Source organism: Mollisia scopiformis, assembly GCF_001500285.1.
Source record: "Mollisia scopiformis unplaced genomic scaffold LY89scaffold_27, whole genome shotgun sequence".
Taxonomy (NCBI): domain Eukaryota; kingdom Fungi; phylum Ascomycota; class Leotiomycetes; order Helotiales; family Mollisiaceae; genus Mollisia; species Mollisia scopiformis.
The window spans coordinates 335,361-356,044 of NW_017263607.1; the positions used below are offsets into that span (position 1 = coordinate 335,361).

The following is a 20,684-nucleotide window of genomic DNA, read 5'->3' on the forward strand; positions in this document are numbered from 1 at the left end:
TGCCGTGAAACTTTTCTTTGCTGACAAAATACTAGGATACCCGAGCACAGATTTAGCTTCAGACGAACCATAAAGCTTTCTTCTTCTGCAGCCTAGTATTGTTAGTGGCTGATCACTCATTCACTGTTTCCTTTCACAGAGATCACAACAATATACATCTTAATTCACTACCCAACCCACACTCCACCAACCACCCCTCCCGCTTACGAATCCAACGCAAAACACCTCTCACTATTATCGGCATCATTCCCCCACCAATTCGGCATAACGACAATCTTCCCCGCCCCAAAACACAAGAACAGCAACAACATATTAAAATTAAACCCGGTATCAAACGCCGCCGCCAGGATATAATTATACTTGGCCCACAGCTCGTATCGGTATCTAAATGCCCAATGCATGACGACGAAACTGCCGATGAAGCCGGAGAAGTAGCCCGTGGACAGGTTGCCGTAGAAGGTGGAGAGCGCGGAGAAGAAGATGGTGGTGTTCCAGAGGCGGAAGCGCAGGGGTGAGGTCGGGAAGAGCCGGTGGAGACCGTACAGGATGATGGGGCAGAAGAGGCCGGCGAGGAAGCCGTAGGGGAGGGCGCGGAAGGTGGGTTCTTGGAAGAGTTTTACTGGGCCCTGAGGGGTGGGGTTAGTGGGGTAGGTTGGAGGAGGGGAGGGAAGAACGTACGACGAGGACGTATTGTACGGATGTGGTTAGGGTGCTTTGGACGGATTGTCCGGTCCATTGATGTGAAGGGTCTTTGATGGCTCCGGTCAGGTAGTCGAATCTTGTGTTGAGGACCCAGCGGATGACGGCGTAGTTGATGGGGATACCAATTGTGGCACCGAAGACTTGGGAGAAGAATGTTGCTCGAGGTGGGATGTGCATGTAGTGCCCGATTTTCTGGTCTGTTTTCCATCAGTTCAACTCTTGAGACGATCGGATGCACTCTTACCTTGAAGCATGTATTGGGCTCGATACCACGCATCACCCGCGATGGAACTGTAGACTGAAGCGCCTGTTGGGTTCTTGTGTCCGCTCACAGCCTGGATCATGACTCCATACAGAAGCTCATTGGTAGTTCCGATTGGAAGCTGGAAGTTGGAAATGGCGTAAAGCCAACCCAAGGGTGTGACGACAATCGCTCCAGTCCCGATTGCAACGAAGTACGTCCAGATAGGTATATACAACTGTCCTGCGCCTAGCATAGCAATAATGCTGACGAACGAGCACATGAACAGGGCAATATACCACCAGAGAGGAACTTCTTTGTACGCCCGTTGAAGAATGTTGAGTTGATCGGTATACTGGAAATTGATGGTATCGTGGTTCTTATCTCGATTTCGAGCTCGAATCTTGATAATAGCATCACGAATCTGAGGATATCCGAACGTAGCGATCCAAGCTAGAGCCGAGGTGTAAGAAGCGTAGTCGAAGAACATACCCCACAGCATTTGGGTTCCTAGATGCAAGGGACCGTTCTCTTCGTAGGCCGTTTCATTCAAAGTCGCTTGAGGCGTGATCAAGGATGTGAGAGGGTATGTCGAGCCGTTGGCTGCGTTGAGGTTAGTTCATTGCTTGCAGAGAATCAACGGGACGACTCACCTGTCAATACTTTGTTAGACATTAGACCATGTTTATAGCTACCTAAATTACCCCACTTCGCAGCAGGAATGAGGATCCAGCAGTTTAAAACGAAAGCTGCGAAGATGAGGACCTGAGTCCAGAATGGAGTCAAGAACATATTTCCTGCATTACTGAGATTGGAGAGATTGGACCACTATACTCGAAAATTAGCACTTTATCTGCAAGAAGAGTGAAGTCCTTACATCAAAGCTCAAATTCAAGAACCCCATACCACCGAAACCGGACCCAATGAAGTTCGCAGTCGCATTCCGAGGAGCGACCCAGCACAGGAAAGCCATGCTTCCCAACATCGGGAAAACATATTCAGGAAGGAATTGCCAGAGCGTGACAAATCCGAGAACGGACCAGAAGACGATCACTTGTTTTCTAGAAGTAGCATCTGGATGTTCTCTCTGCTTCTTCTGAGTCTCGAACAGTGCGGTCTGGCAAAGACTGCTTAATTAGTATGTGCTTATTTGAGAGAAATCAACTGCTTACGCTTGGAACCTGGCAGAATGTTAGCTAGATGAGGAAGTCAGGGAGAAAAATACTGACCAAGGATACTGCGGATCATAGAGCAAGAATTGTCTCGAGATAGCAGCAAACGAATATCCCGTCACAACAACACTCCACATGAAAACAATTGCCACTCCAGCATTGATCCGCTGCCCGAAAAACAGTTCCGCGATTGAGATTGGTGCGAAAGCCAAATTATACGTCGCACCCGAAGCTGCCGAGATGGTGACCAGAACATGTTCTTTCACACCCCAAGGCGCAGGATTGAGGTTGAACCCCCATTTAGTGAACGGGACTCTGACGTTCCAAGCTGGCAGGACCTTGGCCATCCACATTCCAATATAGTTCGAAGCAATCTGCGTGAAGAAGACCGAGAACGGGATATAGGTTGTACGGTAATGGCTCAATTGCGACATGAACGCTCCGGGAATAACGAACAAGAGAGTCAGGACGAAATACCGAAATGTCAGAGTAGGTAGAGTCGGATCATCTTCCAAGCTGACAATTCGTCGAACACTAGCGGGAATGTCCCTCACAGCGGGATCATCATCTGCGAACGCACTCTCTGAGGAAGCAGAGGACGCTCCAGGAACGACTTTTTCCTCCCCAACCTCCACAGTCGAATTTTTCAGATCATTCTTCTCAATTGCATCCTCGCTTTGGGTGATGAAGTCGATGTTATCCTGATCCAGCGCCGTCGTGCGAACATCTTGACCGTCGCGTCGCGGGAGCAAGGACTTGATCAATCTGGAAGCCATAGTGCAACTCGCCAGCGTATCCGTTCGCGAACGCGAGATGGAATTTTCGGGGACAGGCCTTTATACACGGAGTCAGAAATTGTGCATCCATGTACGTACAGCCCCTTACCATGTTACTGCACGCTATATATAAGATGAAGCACGCAATAAGATCGTCAATCCTCCTCTCTCTTCCCTTGACAAAATATTTTCAATATTTTGCTAGGGACCTTCTACTTTGAGCCAAGCACCCGCATCGGGCCGTAAGTGAAAAACATAGTTAGATTTTGCCACGGTGTTGCAGCTGTGTTGTCTTGGCACAGGTTTGCTTCTGAGGTGATATTTGTGTTAAAACCACAGCTCATTTGGGTTCAATATGGGAGGTTGCATGCAGATCCAACGGACGGTTGTGGTTGCAGCGGCGTGGCGAGGGGACCAATCAACGGGAATGGGGGCGTTGGAGGGTAAACTTCCGATCCGGGACTTGATGCGGGGTCCGGTACTCGGAGTGAGGATATAGAGACAACATGAAGCATCGAGACGTAGTTTTTCAATCTTCCTGCGAAAGAGCAAGCTGGAAATGAAAAAGCCATCGAGACAAAGCGGAATGCAGCTCTTCACGAGAATAGAAACCAACGGAAAAGATCTCGACATGACCTGTCGCTCAAAATCAAAAGCTAGAACATCTTCTCGAGTTGCATTGCATGCGGCGCGGTCCTTGGCAGTGCACAGACAGACATCCATACAAAACGCTCCAGCATAACTGGACAATATAAAAGAAGCATGATCTAGAGATAGATCCGCGCATGGAAGCACGAGTCTCGCCTCATTACACCAACAGATAAGGAATAAACCCCATGATCCTTCGTACTCTATGGTAAACAAGATTCAGCCGTGGAACCGAATCATGCGGTGAGATCCCGATAACCTCAATCGGGGGCCAAACTGTCGGGAAGGTATCAAATGAAGATACTCACGGATACCTAGGTGCAAGGTTCTTATCTGATCACTTGATCAAGAGAGGTCAGAACGAATCCAGGATGCAGTGAGATACCAATAACCCAAATTGTCGGGAACGTTTTCGAATCAAAATACCCAAGAGTATTGAGTTTTCATGTAAGTCCACGCGAGAACGGAGCGCATGCAGTAAGAAGCCCAGAACCCTAGAACTCGCAAGGAGGTGGAACTCTCGGAAGAGTCCTCAAATGAAGGCAGATAATCTGGAGCATGTGGTTCTTATGTGGACTCCTGGGTCAGAAGTGGTAGGGCAAGACGATGGTTGGGGCGAAAAGTGAATGTGGAGATGACTGACTTGCATTAAGAGGTGTCGATCTGCCTTAAGGCAGATCGTGCTGACTAATCTAAGACTAGGGCTAGGACTAGCTAATCTAGGACTAGTTATGCTACAATGGTGCTGTCTATGCAGTAAGTTGCTAATCAAGAAGAGACTCAAAAGTCGTAGACGCTAGAAGCCAAGATATAAAAGTTATTATGTGATTTAGTTGTTCGAGGAAGCCAAAATGAATGAATTATCTATAATAAATTAAGAACGCCCGTCTTAAGTCGATCCTATCACAGTATATGTATATGTTTTCTGGAGCTCTTGCTTAGCAAACGAGCATGATCAGTATAAATGCGGTCACGTGTGGCGCCACTAGCGCACCTACCTTCTTGGTACCTAAGTAGCTTCTTTCTCTCTCTCGCCCTCTTCTCTCTTCACTCACCAAAACATACACCTCGAACAGACTCGAACAGACTCGAACCATATGCCGAGACCGTCACCGATGAGCCAGGCAACTTGAACAATTGAGACTGCCACGTTTCTGGGGGCTGAGGGAGAGGGCAAGGATGGCACGTCCCCGTTGCACATCATCACAGCCTCGTCGTCGCTCTGCTCTATGTAGGCGCCCTTCCTTCACGATGCTCTCTTCACCATGCATACACCATGGCGGAAGCCTTCGCAGCTCTCAATATTGCAGCGAACATCGCCCAATTTGTCGACTATGCAAAACAGCTCATATCCAGCAGCAAGGAAATCTACAGTTCGCTAGACGGGGCGCGAGACGAATACAAGGCTCTCAAAGTTATCATCGAAGATATCAAGACCGCCAACGATGAACTTCACCCAAGGTCCAGTCCCAGTCCATCGACCGACGAAGTACGGTTTCGCAAGCTGGCAGCAGAGTGCGAGCCTTTGGCAGACAAGCTCCTCGCTATCCTGAAGGATTTAGAAGTCGCTTCGGATGCCCGATTTCGCAGACTGCAGACGATGCGCCAAACAATCAGGGGTGCAGCGAAGAAGAAAGACGTACAAGACCTCCAGCGTAGGTTAGTGGCCATTGATGTGAAGCTACACGAGGCGGCAACGATACTACTTCAGAAGTAAGTGTGAAATTGTGCGTGGCCTTGACGAAGCAGGAGCTCATGGTACTCGGCCTAGGAAGCACTATAATGGTATTACATCTGCGATCAACACCCTTACCCAAACGAACGAGCGTTTGAAAATGAACACAAATCTCGCTCTCGAAGAAATGCGACTAGATCTTGTGCGGACTTTGGAGAGACAGGAACATCGAGTCAAGAAGGAACAACAAACTAGAATCGAGAATCTGTTTGAAGAATTGCGCAAACTTGCAAATGCAGGTCAAGAGATGACGCAACAGCAGGCCATACTCCGAACTCTCCTCTTCGAGGAGATGGAACAGCGCCAGGAGACGATCCAGGACGCACATAAAGCTACACTCGACTGGATGTTTAAGCCTGACAAGGAGAAGTTTGTTGAGTGGTTGGAAGCCGAGAGGGGAATTTATTGGGTGAGAGGAAAAGTTCGTGGGCTTCCATGCATTTATAGAACGGAGTACTGACTGTTGAAGGCGGGGAGTGGAAAGTCTACACTGATGAAGTACATATGCAACCATGAGACTACTCTTAAGACTCTTCGACGATGGGCTGGGACGAAGCAGCTATTCACCGCTAGCTTTTTCTTCTGGAATTCGGGATATCCAATGCAAAAATCGCAAATTGGACTGCTGCGAAGCTTACTGTATCAGGTACTTCGTGCCTGTCCAGCATTAATAATGGAGGTGTGCCCCTCGAAACTCCTCATGGAGCCTTGGAAGAGAACAGAGCTTTTCGAAGTTCTGGAGAAAGTCTCAAAACAAGCTACACTGCCTGCAAAGTTCTGCTTTTTCGTGGATGGCCTCGACGAGTACGAAGGCGACGACGAGGATATCATTGCCCTACTTCAAGACCTTGCCTCGTCTCCAAGCGTTAAGATCTGTGTTTCGAGTCGTCCCTGGAATGCCTTCCTAGACGCCTTCGATGACTCGGGATGGAAGCTAGTTTTGGAAGACCTCACCAGAAACGATATGTGCGAGTATGTGCAAACAATGCTTGCTCAAAATGAAATATACCGCAAAATGAGCATGGAAGACCCACGCTGCAAGACCCTTATACCGCAGATCGCGCAAAAAGCTCAAGGCGTCTGGCTCTGGGTATATCTCGTCGTTCGTGATCTGCTACGAGATTTGAAAGGAGGCGAAGAATTCCCACTTCTACAGCGGCGACTAGATAGTTTCCCGAACGAGGTAAGTCATAACCTCTCAGATAACCATTCATAGCTTTGCATCTGTCGCGCTCCGTGACTAGTGTACACATCCTTGGGAGATATTGTATGGCCACGCGATTTTATTATTCAATGGAAAAGCTGATATGAATCTCGGGGCTTAAGCTAGAGAAATATTTTGAGAATATTATTAGCCGCATCGACAAGATACACAGAGAAGAAACCGCGCGAATCTTCTTGGTAGCGGTGACAGTGATACAGCCGCTGCCAATTTTTTACTTACATTGCCTCGCCGCGGAAATTATCGATAAAGACTACGCCATTCATATGGACATTGAGCAAACTTCCGCCGGAGACGTGATTCGGACGAAAAAGAAGTGGAAAAAACTTCTGAACAGTCGATGTAGAGATCTGCTCGAAGCTGATGGTCTCTGTGACCGCGATGATCTCCCTTGCCTCGACGGCAAGGTTAACTTCTTACACCGAACTGTTAGTGATTTCTTGCGGAGTAACTACCTCGAGGAGCTGCGAAGTCGTGCCGGGGAAGAGTTCGACGCTAGATCCTCGTTGTGCAAGATCATAATTGCTCTAAGCAAAGTTTCAGCGGACATGATTGGTCAGCGCAACTCTGGCAATTACAGTGAGAATATACCGGCTTTCGATTTAGTTGACGAAATGTTATTATATGCCAAAGATTACGAGAGGACGGAAGCCTTGTCAATGACAGTTCTTCTAGATGAGTTGGATCGCGTCAATACAATTAGGGCTGGCGGCGCCGGCAACCATGGCCATTGGACCAATAATAGAAAAGCTGGGATTCCAGAGTACGATAGGTGTACCTTTCTAGCTCTGACCGTCCAAATGGGGTTGCGACGATACGTAAGGGAGAAGCTAGAGTCGAACAAAATGCTCATAGCCCACAAACGTGGCCGCCCCCTACTTGACTATGCATGCAGGCCCGTGATGGATTCTCGGCTACTTTCTCAGCTTGGGAAGGATAATGTTTTAGATCCTCGCATGGTGTGTCTATTGCTCGAGTATGGATCGGATCCCAATCAACGAGTAGAGATCTATTCCGAAGGCACTATCTGGAGACTTTTTATTATCGGCTGCGACGCTCAGAAGAGAGGACCTGTCCGTTCATCCACCCAAATTGACATGTGGTATGAAATCATTGAGCTCATGATCGACCACGGAGCAAATCCCGACGCGAATGTTCAGACGGTGAAAGACCACGACGGCTACGACGACCAGAAGAGGGTCGTAATGATGACCATACAGCCGATGCTGGAGTCTATTTTTGGGACTGATAGGGCCGCACGCCTTGCTTCCCGGATGAAGGAAGTCGCCCAGCGTAATCGCCCTCCACCTTCGCTCTTGCGCAGATTACTCGGATGGACATGAAGCGAACGACTCAGCATGCGTTGGGGGTACAACTCAGCATCTAGCCTTCATTCTGGATGGATCCTTGAGGAAGAGAAAGGGAGATAGCCCAGCGAGCGATGATGTTGGCAATCAGAGATCGGAGGAGAGACGATGAACTGCAGATGAGTGTGGATTTCTACAAGCGCCCCGCAAGTTTGTAAACTTGATCTACGTTGGGGCGATTCTCATGTTTGGGTAAAAGATGTGGCTGAGGAGCGTGAATGAGTGTTTTTATAAGTTCTGAGGAAGTGAAGCCTAGGATGTATGCTCGAAACTAGAATAGTAGGAGGGGACGCGACGAAGGGACCGCTTTTGCAGTACAGTCTTTTTTCTTTCTTTTTTTTCCCTACCAAGCTAAACGACACGTGACGTGATAAACAGCCTGGAATGCATTGCTAGCATATAAAGACTAAGTATGTATGTAAATTATGAATAAACAAAGCGTAAAACAAAGAAATTGTCAGGCTCTCAAAGCTATCAAAAGTATCAAAGTAATCTTTGACAAGATTTCGGGCAATGGGGACGGTAGTACCCCTCTAGTAAACGCTTGGTAGGGGTTTCGGCAAGTTGCCAAATTCAAGTCCAAAGATTCAGTAGGGTAGTTGGTTGATATTGCTTATGAAGTATTGCTGGGCATGGGACATTCAAGAAAATATTATTCATGATACCCAGAAATATATAGTCCTCAAATAATTTCACGCGAGAATGCATCCAGAGCTCAGTCAAAGTAACAAGAACCCCATCACATAACTTGGAGACCACTGTCGGAAACGATTTAGGATTACAGAAGCATATCATGTGACCATCCTCTTCAAGAAAGCATCTCCTTAACCGTCTCTTCAACAGACTTCGGCCCAATCCCCTTCTCAGCCAAAATCTCCTCTAGCGTCGGATCAGAAATATCGCATTCTCCCTTCTCCAATGCCCCATAAGTACTACTCCACCACTCAACAGCATCCCTCTCCCTCTCCCTCCCAACATACTCCTCCACATACTCCTCCCTCCCCACAACCTTCACTTCTACCTCTCTCCCCCTGCACTTCCCCACTACCCCAGCAATCTCCCTCAAACTCCTCTTCTCCCCACTACACAAAACTACCGTCTTCCCCTTCCATCTCCCCCTCCCATCCGCCAAAATAACCGCGTTCCCAACCCCTAAATCAGCAATCCCCGTCCAGCTCACCTTCCCATCTCCCGCAACCACAATCTCGCTCCTCTCATCCCTTCCTTCGACGTCGAAATAACCCAGATAAAGCGGCCAGGACTCGTTATACAGTCCTTCTCTGATAATCGTATACTCCACCTCTCCCTTCTCCTTCAGACTTTTCAAAAATTCCTCCGTCCGTAAATGCGCCCTCATTACGCCTGCCTCGCTCTCATCCCCGAACGCGAGGGAGGTGTACACGATTTCTTTCACACCAGCCGAGATAGCGGTGCGGATGGTGGCTATATGCACGCTCTCGCGGCCGCCTTTCGCGGCGTCGGAGAAATCGAGGGATATTTCGGGGGTGGAGACTAGGAAGAGTTTTGTGATTCCGGAGAATGAGGAGGGGGACGGAGAGGAGAAGTTGAAGGGGCGGGTTTGGATGCCGAGATCGCGGTAGGGGGTCAGTTTTGGGGAGGTGAGGGGCGTGGAGGTTAGGATTATTAGTTGGGAGGGGGGGAGGAGGGAGTGCGTGAGGAGGGCGGAGAGGGTTGCGTGGCCAAGTTTGCCGGTTGTTGAGGTTAGGGCGAGCATTTTTGGGGGAAAGAGAGCGGGATGGGGTTTGGGGATGTGGTGAGGATGTGGTTATGGAGGGAAGTTTTATATGAGATGCTTAATAATTGCTCGACGAGGACTACGTCATTGATGTGGTTGTTGAAGATCAGAAATGTTGAGAAGGGCAAAAAGAGATAAACTTTCAGCTAAGACTTAACTTTTAAATAATCGTGGATTGAGGCTGAAGGGTGGCATGAGATGCATGTCGGTACGCACTAGCGCTTGAAGCTTTCGGCGTTAAGCAGACTTGCTGAGAAAGCAGAACACCAAGATTCTTCCAATTCCTGAAATGAGGAGGTTTAGAACTCTTGGCGGATGGAGATCAGTGAGTCTTATATGATCCAAAGAGAAGTTCGAAATGATTCACAGGTGGATTGTACAGCATCTGGGGGTGAGAGGACGTCTTATCTCCGACGCAATATCTGAAGCTTCATTCTTTGCAAATTAACACATCAACACCCATTTGCTTGATCGCTAGAGAGGGTATACTTCGCTGCAATTCCCAATACACCAAGCTCCAAATTCACAACAATTGGTAATCACATTATTTGCGTGCCGAACATACCGAACACTCGCTGCCATCGTTCGCCAGGACCTGCATTTGCTTTTGCAGGATCTTCTTCGTCGACCTTGACACCATATTGCTTGATACAGCAGGTGAAAGCTTTGTTTTTCGGCGTCAAGTTAGCGTCTGCTTTGCTTCCTGCCCCAATACCATTTACTGTCATTGGAACATTGGGATCTCGTTCCTGTAAAACTCCAGAGGCAGATTTCTTGGATTTCAACCGTCCGGTATTCCCCATCTCGTCATCGCTATCGAGATCAGGTTGTCCACCAGCTTTGTGAGCCGGCGATGAAACAGAGGAATCAAAGGACGACGCTGGCGGATCCTCCTTCCCTTTTGCGGACAGGTTCGGTAGTGTAGAGGACTTGCGCTCTTCTAAGTCACCCCAGAGTTTGAACATTTGCTCTTTCAGAGAGGCAAGAAGTTCTGGGTTTCGACGAAGGCTACAAGAGATCAGTATTTGCATACTGAGATAATTGATGTTTGCTTACTTTGCCGCATTATCATCTAGATTCAGTAGACACTGTGCATCATGGTTGCTGACCATTAACCACAAGCGTCCTTGGGAGTCCTTGGAATCTACGTCTTCGACTTGGAGTGAAAATCTCCACTCCCACTTCTTCTCAGCGAAGCCTTTTCCACTACGGAAGGTTCGCATGTCTTCTTCCAGGTCTGTATCTTCGCCTCCACTATAGTCGGACAATATATCCATGTCGCTGGGTCTGCGGCCCACTGCGAAGTCCTCAAGTCTATTTGGAAAGTAGTCGACGACTCTCACATTCGCCTTATATTTGCATACGGTAAACGGTGAGAGGACGCCGTCGCTCTTTTCTTCTTTCAAAAGAGGTAACGGTTCCAGAATCTGTTTGAGCGGCAGGATTGGTTGGTCGGGGAAAGTACTGCGGACTTAATACTTGTTAGTGAAAGATACAGAGACAGGGAGCAACACTCACTGTTGTCATTGAGATCTAGCCGCGTTGCAGATTTGGCGTCCGCTTCTGCAGCTTTCTTTTTAGCCAACTCACGCATTTCCTTCCGACGTTTCTTGCTGTTGCCTTTCGACAGTTCTTCTTCATTCTTCCGTTTCAATCCTGCACCAGAAGCTTCGTCAAGAATGTTTTGTTTTTGCTTTTCGAATTTCTTCCACCACTCAACTCTGCGCCGAACTGCTTCTTTCCATCTGGTGTCATTCTGATCTGGATCCTCGGCTTGTTCCATGACTTTGACTTGTATCTTGCCCTCAAATCGATGCGTGTCACCACGTAAGAAGCCTTCTAGGAGTCCTCCTATGTTTCCGAACTTGATTTGAACGTTGCTCAAAAGAACCCATTGGTTAACTTCGATTTCGTCTTGCACAAAAGCAGCATGAGCATCATAAAGAGTCAGTTGGATGGTCATCTTTCCGAAAGGGCCGGGCCACGCTTTAGATTCCTTGCTTTTGGTCTTTGTGTATCCATACTCATCACCTTCTCGAACAGCAGCATTCGCGTCTTCGCCCCAGGCGTAGTTGTAGAATTTGGAATTAGCAGTGTAATCCGAGAGATACAAGGTAACTCTGTCTCCAGATCCGTACACCTTGATGACCTGACCTAAGATATTGTAAAACCTCTCCGGCTCCACGTCTTTTAGCAAGCTGAACTTGTCTCGAGACCTCATCGCTTCCTTAGTCTTCCTTTCGAATTCGTGGTCGGAGGGCAAGTCCATTTCATTCGAGTGATGATTGGCTTCAATCACATATCGTGTTTCGATATCATTGGGTATTTTGCCTTTACCAGAATCGTACCGATAAGAGGTCCATGGAGGTCCCATCGCTCCTCCTGGTAATATTGGGTTCTTGCACGATAGGAAATGAAATTCCGAAGCCTTGTTTGCCATCAGAGACACGCTTCCAGACCACATTTGAAGCTAGTGCATGGTTAGAAAGAATATCCTGTGGTTAGAACACACTTGCCTTGGCTTTTCGAAGGAGAACTATGTCTCTAGCAGCAAGCACAGCTGGCATGCTTTTCAAAGGCCAGAAAATGATGATCTTTAGGCCATGCATCTCGAACTGGGTAGATTGATCTAAGATCTCCAAAGTGCACTTGTAATCTGATCATACGTGAGCTAGATAGCTTATTCTTGGGCAATCTTGACTGACCAGAGCCCCTCGTTTGAACTGGTGGTTGGAAGTCTTTAATGAAACCGATGACATTGACCATGGCACCGGCCTTGATGGTTTCGCTTGGCATATTATTGATCTCTTCAATGGATTTAAAATCTGGAGGTAGCGGCAACGCCGACGAGTCAGGAGTGCTCGTCATGGTAAAGACAGTTGCGTCGTTTGATGTGAAAACACCGCGTTGAAAGCTTGATACGTTAAGGTTTTATACTTTCAAAAGACTGGCATCACGACAGTCGTGAAAACATTAAGGACGATTCTAGCGAAAAGTTCCAAGCACAGCCGGACATACTGTTGCTTGTGTTCGACTCAATGCATGCCTTTCACAGCATCAAACGCGCTTCTGGAAAGGGAGACGCGACTTGCGCTACGCAGGCATCTACCCCACTAAACTGTTAGTCAGCAGGCTAAATCACGTGTAGCCGCCTGCAAGCGTCAAGCGCGAAGCCTTTTGCCTTTGAGCTCTCCAAATCCCTCCACCATCCTTCATATTCCACTCGTCTACAACAAACACAACACTCCATTCCAGGTTCTGATCACATTCGATTGATCAACCTGCGTATCTTCTTGATCGTATCCAAAGCGCATACTTCCATACCGCAAACATGGCCGACCGCTACATCCCAGAGCATCGTCGCACTGGCTTCAAGGCAAAGAACACCTTCAAGCCTGAAGAGTTGAGACGTCGTAGAGAGGAGCAACAGGTGGAGATTAGAAAGGCAAAGCGTGAAGAGAACTTGGCCAAGAGACGTGGTATCGCAGGCAGCGACCGTCCTGGAGCTTCCCTTGGCGCAGAGGCTGACAGCGACGATGATACTGTTCCCACTGAGAGTCAGGTATGTCGATCACTTTTATGCAACTTTTACGCAATAGCAAGATTGTTCCCTTCCACCTTCATGCGACCACGGAGTCTGCGCCCAGTACTGAGTTTGTGATTGACTAACCCGCGTCTCTATTCACCTCGTGGTGGGGTAGTTGATTGCGAATTATTTATTTTCGCTTGTGGGGAGGGAGTACCCGCGGGCGAACGTTCCACTCTTCTGAACCCCAGCAGACCAGCACCACTTTCCCAAAAGTTATGGAGATCATACGAGCGAATGCTAATCTCCGTGTCATGTCTAGTTGAACGAGGACCTCCCTCAAATGGTACAAGGTGTATTCTCTGAACAAATCGACCTCCAAATTCAAGCTACGACAAAGTTCCGAAAGCTCCTGTCGAAAGAGCGTAACCCGCCCATTGAAGAGGTCATCAAGACCGGTGTCGTCAGCCGATTCGTTACATTCCTTCGATCTCCTCATACCCTTGTCCAATTCGAGGCTGCTTGGGCTCTTACCAACATTGCTTCTGGTTCGGCGCAACAAACTCAGGTTGTTATTGAGGCCGGAGCTGTCCCCATCTTCGTTGAGTTGCTTGCAAGCCATGAGCCGGATGTCAGAGAGCAGGCTGTTTGGGCCCTGGGAAACATTGCAGGAGACAGCCCGTCGTGCCGAGACTATGTTTTGAGCTGTGGTGCTCTCAAGCCATTGTTGAACCTCTTGGGTGACAGCAGAAAGCTGAGCATGCTGCGCAATGCTACCTGGACTCTTAGTAACTTCTGCCGTGGCAAGACACCTCAACCAGACTGGAATACCGTGAGTGATTTCCCCGCTTTATACAGTTAAAAGGCTTACAGTTTCAGCAGATCCTTCCCGCTCTCCCCGTTTTGGCTAAGCTTGTCTATTCTTTGGATGATGAAGTTCTGATCGATGCCTGCTGGGCTATTTCATATCTGTCCGACGGAGCCAATGACAAAATCCAAGCCGTTATTGAAGCTGGTATTCCTCGTCGCCTTGTCGAGTTGCTTATGCACGCTTCTACGTCAGTTCAGACCCCGGCTCTGCGATCCGTTGGTAACATTGTCACTGGAGATGATGTTCAGACTCAGGTTATCATCAACTGTGGTGCACTTCCTGCTCTCCTGTCCCTCTTGAGCTCTGGAAAGGACGGCATCCGTAAGGAGGCTTGTTGGACCATCTCCAACATCACTGCTGGCAACTCCACCCAAATCCAAGCTGTGATCGATGCCAACATTATCCCTCCTCTGATCCATCTTCTTTCGAATGGCGACTTGAAGACTCGCAAGGAGGCTTGCTGGGCTATTTCTAACGCCACGTCTGGAGGCCTTCAAAAGCCAGAGCAAATCCGATATCTCGTCAACCAAGGATGTATTAAGCCACTGTGTGACCTCCTTGCCTGCCCTGACAACAAGATCATTCAAGTCGCCTTGGATGGTCTTGAGAATATTCTCAAGGTCGGTGAGATGGACAAGGATGCAGCTGGTGAGGGACAAGAGAACATCAACCGATATGCTCTGTTCATTGAGGAATGCCACGGAATGGAGAAGATTCACGATTGCCAGACCAATGCCAATGAGGAAATTTACATGAAGGCTTATAACATGATTGAGAAGTACTTCTCGGACGAGGAAGATATTGACGAGCAGGGAACATCGACACTCGAGAACCCTACTGGTAATTTCGGCTTCCAAGCCCCTCAATCTGGGTTCAACTTTGGTGGCACCACCAATAACGACTCCATGGATATGTGAGCTATTGGCGGTTCCATACCTCACGACCTGCCCTAGCGCGCCCTTCCCCTTTGAGTCTACGCATCATAAAGCATTATAATACAAATTGCCCCCGCTGGTACCGATTTGGGATCCAGCACTGCACCGTCGCCCTCCCCAGCACCTCCAGCACAAAATCCAACCCACCCACGTCCCCTGCGAAAAGAAAGCCGTCCCCGATGTGTCCAACGATTAGCGAAAGATTCACCGTCATGTATTTCCTTGTTGTTCAACCTCCACCCCCCCGGCACATCACACAAACGGCGTTTTCTGAGACACAGTTCTTTGTTTTGCGAAATGAATGTGGAGGAGAAGAGACGAGATATGGTAGCTTGAAAGCTCCTGATCTTGGGAGTAACGCGTAGTCATGGTATTTACAAGTTTTGAGCGTGTGGGCTTGAAAGCTCCTCCTCTGATTGCGAATTGATGGAGATGATTGATGAGTGAGCATGAGGTGGCTCTCGTTCGTTCGTGGATTAGATGATTCTTCTTCTAGCCAATGGATGGAAATCAAAATCATGTGTTTGTGTGCGTGCTATGTGACTGGTGAAATACTATGTAACAGCTGATTCGTAAAATCTTCGATTCATATCTCACCCCTTCTGCCCATCACGCAGAAGCAACAACCTCCCTAACCTCCTCCTTCCCCTCCCCATCCCGATACATCCCCAAATACGTAGCCCTCAACCGACTCATCAAATGCTCCTCGGCCGTCATCCCCTCGACGGTCTTCTGCTCGCCCTTCCCCGCTAATTCCTGCACCCGCTCGCTAGGCACGGGCTCTAACACTGTGCTCCCCAGGGGATGGCCGAAATACGCGATGCTGTAGCGGTCGGTGGCGGGTGAGGAGTAGGTTGAGCTGGTGGAGGGGAAGATTACGCGGTGGACGGTCGATTTGAAGAGGTTGTTTGTCCAGTAGGAGAGGAGATCGCCGATGTTTACTAGGATTGGTGGGGAGGGGTCGGTGGTGGTTGTGGGTGGGGAGACAGGGACGGGCGTCCAAGAGGCGGTGTTGGTGTAGTTGTGGGAGTCCACTAGAGTTTGTCAGTAGGGGATGGAAAGGATGGATGGAAAGGGAGCGTACTGCTTGATGGAGGAATGATTTCTAAACCTGGTTGACCGGGTCGTTGGAATAAGAGGGTGATGGAACCGTAGTCTGTGTGAGCGCCGGCACGGATGTCGACTGAGGGGTGGAAATCCGAGTCTGGTGGGAGGGGAGGGTAGTGGAGCAGTCGTAGGGTACAAGGTGAGGGGCCGGCACCGATATGGCGAGAAGAGAACCAGTCTGGACCGCCGGAGGAGGGGTCTACCTGTACTGGTGTTAGAGTTGTAGAAGGTTGAGGGACAGGAGGGGGAGTACTTCTAGTCCAATGGCAAAGAGAACTAGGATCTTGATCATAAGGCCATGGCAGTATTTTTGAAATTGGTCGATTTCTGCTTCTCGAGCTGCAAAGGATGGAGGAAGTGGTTGTTGAGCTTTGCCGTCGACGAATTCGCCCAGGTTCATTGCTCTGAAGAGAATAAGTGGGGTTCAAAAGATGAAGGTTTTGGTGAAACATACTCTTTGAAATCACCTCTCTGGAAAGTAAGTCAGCAAGCGTTGAGAGGTTAAGAAAGGTGTAATTACTTTTTGGTTCTTGGTATCCAGTGTCTCAGCATGCATGCCGACCCATCCTCGGTTCTGGGCATAGGTCAGTCAAGAAGTGGTGCTTCCGAAGTTCTAGGTCATACATTTTCTTGGATCTTGCATGGCTGTTTCACTTCTAAAGGGGAGGTGAAGAATTCTTTTGACTAGAGAGAGTGTTAGCATCTATGATAACGAGAGTAGCTGAATTATATACCAAATCGAAGATGCTGTCTATTGCTTCAATAGGTATGTCTTTTCCCAGGTTCTTGATGTATACGAATCCATAAGTGGCAGCAGCATCGACAAGCTGTTTTGCAACTTCTTTCTGTGGAAGTGATCCTGAAATATCTATGACAGGAATCAAACCACTTGTGCCGTTCGTTACTGTCATGATTGCAAGTACTGTTCAAAAGTAGAAGATGTTTTGGCTGACAGGTAAGACATAGGGAGGCTGATAAGGGCAGCGGAGACGGCCGATGGGTTTATCGAGAATCACGTGCAAAGTCATGATGTAAACCCTTGATCCCTGCAGACGCTAAGCCCCACTGAGATCTCCCAACCGTGCCTGGAGAAGCTCGAGGTTCACAAAGCACGACGATCTCAGAAATATTTGTCCTCACTCTCACCACCAGCTTCAACTTTAGCACCAATATTCACTCACCTTCGCATTTGCCTCCACAATCGCTATCTACCTCATTGCCTCTAAAATCTCAGCTCTACATCATCTCCAAAAACTAAATTCCAATAAGAAACCCATCCCACAATCAATTCGTCCCTCCAGCCTCCTGTCAATTTTGGTTAAGGCCAAGTGAGTCGCACTTGCCATTTTGACCACAAATTTCGAAGTTGAGCGGATCCAGAAAGAGCACCTCAATTTCAGCAATACGCAGTTCAGCTTTGGGTAGCTGCATACGCTCTTGCCAAAATGCCTCGTAAGTGAACAACTTTCATTCTTCTCCCCGCCGCCCCTCCACGACAACACAATACACACTGCTTGCGCACTGCAAACCACAATGGCGGCACGAGAACGACAGCGCACGATGGAATATATCGCGGATTTCAAAGAACCCTACGTCCCAATCGAACAAGTTCAGACGCCCACGATGCCAGGACTGCTGAGAAACTTCAAAGCACCCTATGAACCTCTCCTCCTCATGAACTCCTCTACCATGGAGTTCTACCCACCATCCAATCCGATGCCTCTTCCATCTCCTGGATCTGCAGAAGCTATGTTACCTACTATCATGATCCCATATGCGTTCCCAGGCGCTCCGATACCCCCAGTTCCGCAAGAATACCCACAGTGGACAATCGATGCACAAGGCAAGAAGAAGAACTGCTACGAACTGCTCATGGACCGATTGGAGCGCGATCACGCTGGCGCCCTCTCCGAGGAGTTCCACGCCTATGCCAAAGGACAGGGTCACAGGATTGAAATCATGCTTGCGGAACGTGGTACAAAGAGAAATTACCCATATGCTAACCTCGATCATACAGTCCAAGAGAGTGATTTTTCTGTTGGCTCAAACATCTAGTAAGCTTCTCATACCCCGCCTCTTCATAACTACATCTAACATACCCATAGCTCTACACCTTTCTCCGATCTAGAAAATGCTGTCCTTGGTGTCGAAGCTACCTCATATCTACAACACATGCTCGATGATCCTCCCACTCACGAACCATTGCTCGCTGCCCTTGGCGGAGATCCCATAGCTCTGAAATCGCACATCGAGAAGGATTTAGATCAATGGAAGGAGAACAGGATCAGACCTTTATTTGTCTTTGATGGGCAATCTGTCGTTGGCAAGGAGGAGATGGCTCTTCGTCATGCTCGCGCAGCTTTGAACAAGACACAAAAGGCTTGGGATATGTATAGCAAGAACCAACCAGAAGATGCTGTTAGAGCTTTTGGTGCTTCAGGTAAGCTCGTTTCCTGTGCGAGAAATTCTTGCTCACAGTATTCAGGTTCCGTACGAGCACAAGATCTTTACAGATTACTGCAAGAAGTTTTGTCTGAGCGAAACATGGAGTTCATAATTGCACCATTCAGTGCTTGTGCGCAGCTGGCATACTTGGACAAACTTGAGACCCAATACATTGATGGCATCATGGGTTCAAAGGAGCTACTTCTCTACGACATCCACGACAGCATGTTCAACCCACCGACCTCTGCCGACTGGGAGAAAAAGATGTTCACTGGAATCATCAGATCTGACCTAGCCGCAAAACTCAACACTACTCCCGAGATGCTTGCTGACGCCCTCCTCATGGTCGGCACATCCTTCCTTTCGCCATTTCCACCTCTTCAAGTCGAAAGCATCATCTCCTCACAACCATATACCCTCACAGATGCTATCAACCTCTTGAGAACCTCAGACAAATCTGTCCAAAACACGTGTGTTTCATTCCACGACATTCTCGAAAAACGAGACCCCGACTGGTTGGATAAGTTCCGCAAAGCAAAGATGGCTGTCAAGCATTGCATCACAGTGGATGAGAAAGGAAATATCTCAATTCGAGAATACGATAACCTCACTAATGATAACCACCTCTACCTTGGTCTGCAACTCCCAGCAGAGCTCTACCACTATCTTTCAAAGGCTTTGATTGGTCCTAGAATCATGAACTGCTTCGTTCATCGGGAACTGATCGTTCTTCCTACCTTGGATGGTGTCATCTCAGACGAGTACAAGAAATTGGTCTCGCGAGATTTGGTACCACTGAAAGAGACGACAGCTGCGTTGATTTCCTCTCGAATCCACCGGGCTATCCAGCATTACGAGATTGTGATGAAATTCTGGTTCGATGACGGTCTTAAGCAGACACTTGTCCACAGGAATCTCCAACCACAGACAAACCAGAGAGTGGACACATGGGGCATGAAGAGTGCAGACCTGAATAGTCTAAGCGCCACTTTGAATGTGACTCCTGGAACATTCTCATTCGCCGTGTTCTCCCTGCAGGATCCTGAGAACCGTGCCAAGACATTCAGGAAACCAGATATGATACTTGATGGCAAATCTGAGATTTCAGCGAGTGTCTTATGGCGACTGCTGCATCTTCGAGGCTACATAAATGATCAACATGAGTTGACTCCATTCGGAAAAGGACTTGCTGCAATATTGAAGTCAATCGGGCCCACTATCAAAGCACATAAGGACATTCATCACATCGAAGAAGCAGCTTTCCTTGCGGTAGAGCTGATCCGATTCGAAGTTCTTAACGCACGTAATCGACATAATGACTTGATCGGTGGTGCTTTGCGAGGCTCAGATGAAGACAAGGCTAACTGCATTCTCATCGGTCGGACTGCATGTCTCCTCAAGTTACGCCACGCAAGTATCGGCTACACTGGACCTCTCAGCAAGAACTTCCTCTCCTTCCACTCTATCATCAAAGCAGTTCGTGAGACGGATAGAGATCTCCTCGAAGCCGCTCTTGCATCAATGTTGTTGAACGCTCAAGCTGTTCGTCCCGTTCATGACTGTGATCGTCTAGGCCGAAGGTAAGACTTGCTCTCAAATTCCTCTTGCATCTATGCTAACAACTTATAGCTTACCTCTTTGTACCGATGTCGATACCAGTCTTGGAATCGCTGTCAAGACATACCTCGACGACTTCTACAAGGTTGATTGGACTCCCGAAGAACGCGAGAGTAATAAGTCGCAGTATGTTGAGAGGTATCTCCCACATAGTGTCAACTTCCCAGAAGATCTTGACGTCGCTTTCAACTTCTTCGATGCAGTCTGTGCTGGAGTAGAACAACTAGGAGATGAGATGAATCCGACAGACAAATCTGCTTGGGTCAGTGCTAAGGCGTATCTCGACCTACGAAGATAGATATATCCCGGGTTGGGCGGCTTTCATTTGCAGGATTCTTCCATGGACTTCATCGCCACTTGATTGGATCAGCATAATTATGATGGATACTCATCTTCCTTCATAGTTACTATGTCCCAACCATGAAGTCTTGAGGTCGGTGTAGCTTGTGGCTGCTACTGATCTTATGCGGGAGGTTCATCACTTTAGAATTACTATACAGAATAAAGTTCGTCAACCCATAATCCTCTTGTCCCTGAGTGATTGTCAACCTTGAAATTTGCAAG

The 20,684-nt window shown here is 48.3% G+C and overlaps 7 protein-coding genes across 7 annotated transcripts; 3 read left to right on the forward strand and 4 right to left on the reverse strand.

The window, feature by feature from the left end:
* On the reverse strand, positions 1-3,002 carry LY89DRAFT_689858 (OPT superfamily oligopeptide transporter). The gene is made up of 7 exons (XM_018215985.1): positions 2,173-3,002; positions 2,116-2,124; positions 1,821-2,070; positions 1,597-1,771; positions 947-1,546; positions 679-899; positions 1-626 (listed from the first exon to the last, which is right to left on the reverse strand). Exons 1-7 carry the CDS (start codon positions 2,889-2,891, stop codon positions 204-206), a joined length of 2,397 nt encoding a protein of 798 aa, XP_018064333.1. The 5' UTR covers positions 2,892-3,002; the 3' UTR covers positions 1-203.
* Positions 3,003-4,480: 1,478 nt separating this feature from the next.
* On the forward strand, positions 4,481-8,304 carry LY89DRAFT_689860 (uncharacterized protein). Its single transcript, XM_018215986.1, has 4 exons — positions 4,481-5,252; positions 5,311-5,695; positions 5,744-6,457; positions 6,601-8,304. The coding sequence occupies exons 1-4, from the start codon at positions 4,816-4,818 to the stop codon at positions 7,837-7,839; spliced, it is 2,775 nt and encodes a 924-aa protein (XP_018064334.1). The 5' UTR covers positions 4,481-4,815; the 3' UTR covers positions 7,840-8,304.
* Positions 8,305-8,530: 226 nt separating this feature from the next.
* LY89DRAFT_656588 (NAD(P)-binding protein) lies at positions 8,531-9,824 on the reverse strand. The gene has a single exon (XM_018212394.1). It carries the CDS (start codon positions 9,596-9,598, stop codon positions 8,672-8,674), a length of 927 nt encoding a protein of 308 aa, XP_018064335.1. The 5' UTR covers positions 9,599-9,824; the 3' UTR covers positions 8,531-8,671.
* A 203-nt stretch (positions 9,825-10,027) lies between these two features.
* On the reverse strand, positions 10,028-12,674 carry LY89DRAFT_787664 (uncharacterized protein). The gene is made up of 5 exons (XM_018223091.1): positions 12,325-12,674; positions 12,136-12,275; positions 11,138-12,089; positions 10,676-11,090; positions 10,028-10,627 (listed from the first exon to the last, which is right to left on the reverse strand). Exons 1-5 carry the CDS (start codon positions 12,485-12,487, stop codon positions 10,159-10,161), a joined length of 2,139 nt encoding a protein of 712 aa, XP_018064336.1. The 5' UTR covers positions 12,488-12,674; the 3' UTR covers positions 10,028-10,158.
* Positions 12,675-13,384: 710 nt separating this feature from the next.
* LY89DRAFT_267685 (ARM repeat-containing protein) lies at positions 13,385-15,057 on the forward strand. Its single transcript, XM_018206328.1, has 3 exons — positions 13,385-13,725; positions 13,753-13,977; positions 14,025-15,057. The coding sequence occupies exons 1-3, from the start codon at positions 13,489-13,491 to the stop codon at positions 14,931-14,933; spliced, it is 1,371 nt and encodes a 456-aa protein (XP_018064337.1). The 5' UTR covers positions 13,385-13,488; the 3' UTR covers positions 14,934-15,057.
* A 503-nt stretch (positions 15,058-15,560) lies between these two features.
* On the reverse strand, positions 15,561-16,969 carry LY89DRAFT_675489 (Clavaminate synthase-like protein; the record flags this gene model as incomplete). The annotated part of the gene is made up of 7 exons (XM_018213513.1): positions 15,561-15,985; positions 16,036-16,261; positions 16,312-16,462; positions 16,513-16,529; positions 16,579-16,632; positions 16,683-16,742; positions 16,793-16,969. The coding sequence occupies 7 exons, from the start codon at positions 16,967-16,969 to the stop codon at positions 15,561-15,563; spliced, it is 1,110 nt and encodes a 369-aa protein (XP_018064338.1).
* A 204-nt stretch (positions 16,970-17,173) lies between these two features.
* LY89DRAFT_689867 (PIN domain-like protein) lies at positions 17,174-20,638 on the forward strand. Its single transcript, XM_018215987.1, has 5 exons — positions 17,174-17,510; positions 18,076-18,112; positions 18,164-18,498; positions 18,544-20,083; positions 20,133-20,638. Exons 1-5 carry the CDS (start codon positions 17,504-17,506, stop codon positions 20,416-20,418), a joined length of 2,205 nt encoding a protein of 734 aa, XP_018064339.1. The 5' UTR covers positions 17,174-17,503; the 3' UTR covers positions 20,419-20,638.
* Positions 20,639-20,684: the final 46 nt, after the last annotated feature.